Source organism: Hyla sarda, chromosome 1 (genome assembly GCF_029499605.1).
Source record: "Hyla sarda isolate aHylSar1 chromosome 1, aHylSar1.hap1, whole genome shotgun sequence".
Classification (NCBI taxonomy): Eukaryota; Metazoa; Chordata; class Amphibia; order Anura; family Hylidae; genus Hyla; species Hyla sarda.
This window is the reverse complement of record NC_079189.1, coordinates 194,504,760-194,512,237: the sequence shown is the minus strand read 5'-3', so window position 1 is coordinate 194,512,237 and position 7,478 is coordinate 194,504,760. Positions and strand designations below refer to the sequence as shown.

Below are 7,478 nucleotides of genomic sequence, written 5' to 3'. Positions count from 1 at the left end.
ATCTGTGCTACCTAATGTGGGGAAACTATGCTACCTAATGTGGGGAAACTATGTTACCTAATGTGGGGAATCTGTGCTACCTATTGTGGGGAAACTATGCTACCTAATGTGGGGAAACTATGCTACCTAATGTGGGCAAACTATGCTACCTAATGTGGGGAAACTGCTACCTAATGTAGGGAATCTATGCTACCTAATGTGGGGAAACTATGCTACCTAATGTGAGGAAACTATGCTACCTAATGTGGGTAATCTATGCTACCTAATGTTGGGAATCTATGCTACCTAATGTGGGGGGCTTGAATGAGCTGCGGCATATAGGAGGCCTTAATAAATAATTAGAAACTTATACAGCAAGTGACATATGGGGGTCCACCTGAGTAAGTGACACATGGAGGGGGGGTGCTGAACAATTTATGTTTTGGGGGGGGGCACAGGCACATTCTTTGCACAAGGGCCCTCTGCTGTCTGTGTCTGCCCCTGGGTAGAGAATAAGGGGTAAAGTGGAACATAGAACAAATGCAGTTATATTTTTCTTAATTTTTTTTAATGAAGTAAACGAGATAAAGGTAAGCAATGACTTTTCCTCAGTCTGAAGCGCGGTCCTCATCGGCAGGAAGCAGTGAGGAGGAGGAGGATGACGGAGGTTCTGATTCCATCTCTGCTTCTTTTTCGTCCCTCTCTATATATAGGGCCGTGGCCATGAAGAAGGCCCCTCCGATGACTGCCATTATGGTGCAGGTCATGAGGGCATACTCCAGGCTGCGGTATTTCAGAAGAGGGGATTTGGCATATCCTCGTTCGTAGGTGTCAGATATCAGGCCGATGAGGTACGGGCTGCCGGCGTCACCTAGGAGGTGATAGATTGTCATCTGCACGGCCAGGGCTGAAGATCTCCTCCACGGAGTTACTACTTTTAGTATAATGTCAGATATGAGGGTGAAATTTACTGACAGAAGCGTCTCTCCGATGAAGATGAAGATGTTGGTGGCAACGAGGCTGATGTTGCCAAAAGTCAATGCCAACAGAAGAAAAGGGGCGGAGAGCATCATCGCGCATCCACACACAAGCGGGTCCGCCCGTGGGTTGGATTTGCGATATCTTTTACTTATCTCCGTCCCTGCTACAACTCCCAGAATGCCGGAAACCACTGTAACCACACCAAATATTAGGATGTCGTGATAGTCACACGGTTCAGCACGGCAAGGGTCCTTCTCTTGTAGGAGTGTTCGTGCGTGGGTCAGGTATGACGGACCCCATACACCTATGGCTCCCACTATGAAGGATACCGCCGTCGATCCCATGGTGGTTAACATGAAGCTTCGATTTTTAAATAGTTTTCTCAGATCTGTCGCCCATTTGGCAAACTTCTGGGATTTGTTGTTCTTCTTCCCGTTTGTAGTCGTTCTTGGAAGCTCCTTTGTGACCAAAATCATCAAAGCCACAGCTATGAGGCCCAGGCCAGGGGTGACCCGAAACGCCCAGTGCCAATCACCCCTTGCTGCATCAGTCACTTTGGGCCCGATGATGTATCCTAGTCCGCAGCCTACAGGTATGACGGAGTAAAACACGTTCAGCATGCGGGTCCGCTGGTCACTTGTAAAAAGGTCTGCAATGATGGAGGGGGCGATGGTGCAGAAAGTCGCCTCTCCGGCTCCAACCAGTCCACTCGTCAGCAGGAAGAGCAGGAAATACCCGTCAGGGATGAATGACAGGGTAAGTGTCATGCTCAGCCAAACGATGACTCCTGCGCAAACAGTATATTTCTTATTACAGTGGTCGCCCAAATATCCGGCAATTGGTGCGACCAGCACATAGCTTCCAATGAACAATGTATTCAATAAGCCGGACAGACTAGCATTGGTGTCATATGCTTTCTGTATATAAGGCAGCACCCCCGCCACGCTGGAGCGATTTGCATAGATGAGCAAATTAACAAAGGCGAGGATCACTACGGTGATGATGGAACGTGCAGTGGACATCACGCTTAGAGATGGCAGGTTCTGCCTCTCAGGGATATCGCCCTTTTCTACATCCATATCACTATGGTCCTCTATTGCTGCTTCCTCCTCCTTCAGCAATGGGTCTTGTGGAGAGGCCATGGTCACAGGTCAGAGCCTGAAAACACTAGATAGAGAGAGATAAGTGAACACATTAGACAACATGTCATCATTCCTGTCATTATACAATAGATCCTTCATACAGAGCAGAAATGTCCAGCACAGAACCACAAGATAACACTAAGACCATCGCAGCCTCAGAAGAAGACGCTTCTCTATAAGTGTTTTATATGGAGACGTCTTCCCTGAGGTTACCAATGTCTGATAACCCTGAACCTGTCCGGTCCTGGTAATATCTGATAGCCTTGAACCTCTCCGGTCCTAGTAATATCTGATAACCCTGAACATGTCCGGTCCTAGTAATATCTGATAACCCTGAACCTGTCCGGTCCTAGTAATATCTGATAACCCTGAACCTGTCCGGTCCTAGTAATATCTGATAACCCTAAACCTGTCCGGTCCTAGTAATATCTGATAACCCTGAAACTGTCCAGTCCTAGTAATATCTGATAACCCTGAACCTGTCTGGTCCTAGTAATATCTGATAACCCTGAACCTGTCCGGTCCTAGTAATATCTGATAACCCTGAACCTGTCCGGTCCTAGTAATATCTGATAACCCTGAACCTGTCCGGTCCTAGTAATATCTGATAACCCTAAACCTGTCCGGTCCTAGTAATATCTGATAACCCTGAAACTGTCCAGTCCTAGTAATATCTGATAACCCTGAACCTGTCTGGTCCTAGTAATATCTGATAACCCTGAACCTGTCCGGTCCTAGTAATATCTGATAAACCTGAACCTCTCCGGTCCTAGTAATATCTGATAACCCTGAACCTGTCCGGTCCTAGTAATATCCGATAACCCTAAACCTGTCCGGTCCTAGCAATATCTGATAACCCTAAACCTGTCCGGTCATAGTAATATCTGATAACCCTGAATCTGTCCCAGTAATGGTGGATTATAAGTGCTTGGCTGTCTGGTCACTGGGCCATGTGAACTTCATACTGTAGATACAATTGGGCTATCCTGCTTTATACATTTACTAATAATGAACCTACCCCACCTCATTGGGATCTATCCGTCCCCTATATGACTTTCTGCCACTAGTTGATTTGAAAATTTTCCCTTTCGGAGTACCCGGAGTATTTCTATTGTTAGTACACACAGAATTCTATTATATACTATTATATTTCTGCCCTAATCTTTCTGTCATTCTTTTACTACACCACCAAATCTTTCTCATAGACTTATATCTTTTAGAACTTCATGAATTAGGGCTCTTTTTCTTGGGGGCTTTTTTGGGCATAATTGCATTTTAGCAGTTTTGCAAGAAAAAGCTCTGGTCATGATACTATCTGTGCGTTTTATTATGTTTAATACCTAAGCCAAGTATTGTCACAATGCTATGAGAAATATAACTTTTGTTATTTCTTTTGGAAATTAATTTCTTTGCTAAAAAAAAAAAGCAACAGCAATAAAAAAAAACTGTCAAACAAAAAGCCCTGTGTATGTATGAATAGAAGAGGCTGAGACTTACCTTGTGGTTCTCTCTTCAGACAAGGAACGGTCAAAATCTTGAATTCTCTATCGCAAATAGAAACTCTCTAACAAACACTTTGCACCACAGGTTGTGAATGCAAAACACACTGAAGAGACTGCAGCCGGTGCGCACCTCCTTGTACAGCTTATGGTGACATCATCACAAGCGTGTGTGACATCACAGGGTTCTAAACCATCTTCAGGTATGTGTATATCTGTATAGTAAATGTGAGTAGCCATATTAGTCCAGTGATGCAGATTGTAAAACCTTTTTTATTGGACTAACAGAATTTTGTAGAGACAAACTTTTGGGATTCCTCCCTGATAATTTATAAAGTTCTTTGATCATTAGTCCTTGTCTATTGGACTTGATAAAGGGAGGAATCCTGAAAGCTTGTCTCTACAAAATTCTGTTAGTCCAATAAAAAAGGTATTACAAGAGACTGCAACATATTTTTTGATTTGTGTGTGTGTATATATATATATATATATATATATATATATATATATATAGTTCCAAGCGTGAGTAGGTGTCTCCAGCTAGGGTCCGTGTCCAGGATTCTGCATACGTAGTTCCAAGGAAAATACTGTGGCACTCAAGGTATGGTGAAAAAAATGAAAACTATTTATTCATCCCAAATGTGCAAAGAGCAACGTTTCAATGGTCTCACACCATTATTATCAAGCCCCCTGACGAAGCCCATACGCGAAACGTGCGTTGGGGTGTTGGTGCTTGGTGCTCCTGGCCTTTGGGTATATGACAGGTAGTCTTTTTTAGGTATTACCTACCTTGGGTTCCTATTTATGTTTGTTATATTGCATTGCTGCTCCTTATGTTACATCAATGTATGTTAGATATTATATCTATTGTTACGATATCATAAGTATGCTACGCCAGCCTTATATTATGTATGCTCTCGACTGAATACCTACATTACCCATACCAGGTCCACTGGCACTTGTTGTCTCCTGCGTAAGGTCATCCTCTGCCTTTTACTAATTTTTAAAACTGTTTTTTATTGTCTAATAAAGATTGTTATACTTTTTGAAATAATATTAGTATTGTGGGTCTCTGTTTTTGGCTATATATTGGTACCCCCGGGACCTACATACGGCACGTATTGTTTTGCCGTTTATGTTGCTTGGCTAAAATAAAAATTGTTACCAAACATAAAATAATTGTGTTTTAACACAAAATCTACCACCTCAATAATGTAATGTCTCAAATCCACAGAATATTTAGAAAATCTCATCAGTATATCCGAGATAGCTGATAATGCCAGGTTTTGCGGAATACTGGAATAGAGCGATTCAATGTCGCAAGTAAGCCACGACAGAGAATCGACCCATGTGAATTTAGTTCTTCTTACCAGGAGTTTACTGAAAATTCAGATTGTTCAGATACCACGGACACTAGCGGGGACTCAGAACCGCAATATATGAACACTCACAAGAATCGCAATGCGAGATGGCTGCACGGGCTTGCTGGGAGTTTTAGTTTTGAAACATCTGGAGGTCCGCAGGTTGAAGACCACTGTATCAGACATTGACAAGCGGTGATGATGATGACATGTGGTGATGTTGACAAGGGGATGATGAAGGGGGGGTGGGATTATGACAAGGGGATGATGAAGGGGGGGTGTGTGGGATGATGACAGGGGGATGATGAAGGGGGTGTGGGATGATGACAAGAGGATGTTGACAAGAGGATGATGACAAGGGGATGATGAAGGGGGGTGGGGATGATGACAAGGGGATGATGAAGGGGGTGTGTGGGATGATGATAAGGGGATGATAAAGGGGGGTGGAGATGATGACAAGGGGATGATGAAGGGGGTGTGGGATGATGACAAGGGGATGATGAATGGGGTGTGTGGGATGATGACAAGGGGATGATGAAGGGGGGTGGGGATGATGACAAGGGAATGATGAAGGGGGGGTGTGGGATGATGACAAGGGGATGATGACAAGGGGATGATGAAGGGGGGATGATGACAGGCGGTGATGATGAAGGGGGGATGATGAAGGGGGGATGATGAAGGGGGGATGATGACAGGGTGATGATGACAGGGTGATGATGATGAGGGTGTTAATGACGGTGGTCTGGATGATGACAGGGGGGGATGATGTATTTCCCACCCTAGGCTTATACTCGAGTCAATAACTTTTCCTGGGATTTTGGGGTGAAATTAGGGGCCTCGGCTTATATTCGGGTCGGCTTATACTCGAGTATATACGGTAACCTACCTACCTAGCGGCAAACCTTTTACTTGCCTTCCTACCAACTGAACTTACTACCTGTCTAAATAACTTACAAACTTACTACTTGCCTACCTACTTAGAGAATGTTCTACTTACCTAATTTACTACTTGCAAATGTACTACCTGCTTACCTAGCAAACATATTACCTGGGTGGAGGGGGGGCGGGGGCCCAGGCATATTCTTTGCACAGGGGCCCTCTGTTGTCTGTGTCCGCCCCTGTCTAGGAGTATGGTCAATCTACTCAGACCCATCTGTCATTGGTGGCTGGAAATCCTGGCTGATCCATCCCTGATTCATCTTGGCAAAAGTCAGTCTCTCCACATTTTTAGTGGACAGACGAGTTCGTCTTGGGGTGACTATGGCCCCGGCTGCACTAAACACCCGCTCTGATGGCACACTACTGGCCGGGCAGGACAGCTTTTCCAGGGCAAACTCCGCTGGTTGCGGCCATAAATTGAGTTTGGCTGCCCAGAAGTCCAGCGGATCTTCAATGGTTGTTGGCAGGGTCATGTCGAGGTAAGCCACCACCTGCTGGTTAAGGTCCTGCTCCATGTCCACCTGCTGCTGATGAGTAGCTTCACTATGTGGCTGAAGGAAGCTACTCATCAGCGACTGTAGACTCAGGCTGCTGCTGATTGAGCCGGTACTGCATCTGCCACCCCTCCCCAGCAGCCGTGGCAGTGGAAGGTGAGCGCAGAGGGCCCCCCGAGTCAGACCTGCGAGTGGATGGACCATGTGGCCGATAGGCATCGGCCAACCAACTACGTGGAAGCTCCCTGAAGTAGGTCAGTTTGTCCTCCCTCTCAGTGGGTGTAAAAAAGGCCCCCATTCTGGTCGAAGGTCTAATAAGGTGGAGATCCAGAAGTCATCGCGCTGACGAATTTTGACAATTCGGGGGTCACTACGCAAGCAACTCAGCATGCATCGTGCCATTTGTGACAGTGACTCGCTGGGACTACCTGCCTCCATCTCCACTGCATACTGCCACGGTGTGTCTGGGTCCTCTGTCTCGCCTCCCTAGTAATAACCCTCCAGCTCCTCTGGCTGCTCCTGCTCCTCCTCTCCTGTCCAATGACCAGAAACACCGGCCATCTCATCCACCGTAAACTTTGCTCCGCTCTGCCCCTCATCATCCTCCTCCAGTTCATCCCCCACAGGACTCATGTAGCCTTCTGATGTAGGCGCAATATCTCCATTGCTGTGACCAGCCATGTTTTCAATAATTTTTTGGAGTAAATGTAGGAGTGGGATTGCATTGTTCATTGCGTAATTCGAGCGACTAACAAAAAATGTGGCTTCCTCAAAGGGCCTCTGCAAACGGCAGGTGTCACGTATGAGCTGCCACTCGGTCACATTGAAGTTACACAGGGGAGTACTCCTATCTGCTTGTATCATCAAAAAATCTGTGATGGCTTTTCTTTGTTCGTATAGTCTGTCCAACATATGGAGGGTGGAATTCCAACGTGTGGCAACATCACAAATGAGACTATGTTGGGGGATACCGTTCTGACGCTGCAGCTCAAGCAAAGTGTGTACAAGTGGCTGAAGTGCATGCACAGTTTCCTTGCCATTGTCAGGACGTCTTGCAAATGGGGTGAAGACTTGATGAACTTC

The 7,478-nt window shown here is 45.7% G+C and overlaps 1 protein-coding gene across 1 annotated transcript; it reads right to left on the bottom strand.

The window, feature by feature from the left end:
* Window positions 1–536: 536 nt before the first annotated feature.
* On the bottom strand, window positions 537–3,703 carry LOC130303509 (protein spinster homolog 1-like). The gene is made up of 2 exons (XM_056551805.1): window positions 3,600–3,703; window positions 537–2,127 (listed from the first exon to the last, which is right to left on the bottom strand). The coding sequence occupies exon 2, from the start codon at window positions 2,100–2,102 to the stop codon at window positions 588–590; it is 1,515 nt and encodes a 504-aa protein (XP_056407780.1). The 5' UTR covers window positions 2,103–2,127; window positions 3,600–3,703; the 3' UTR covers window positions 537–587.
* Between the last annotated feature and the right edge of the window lie 3,775 nt (window positions 3,704–7,478).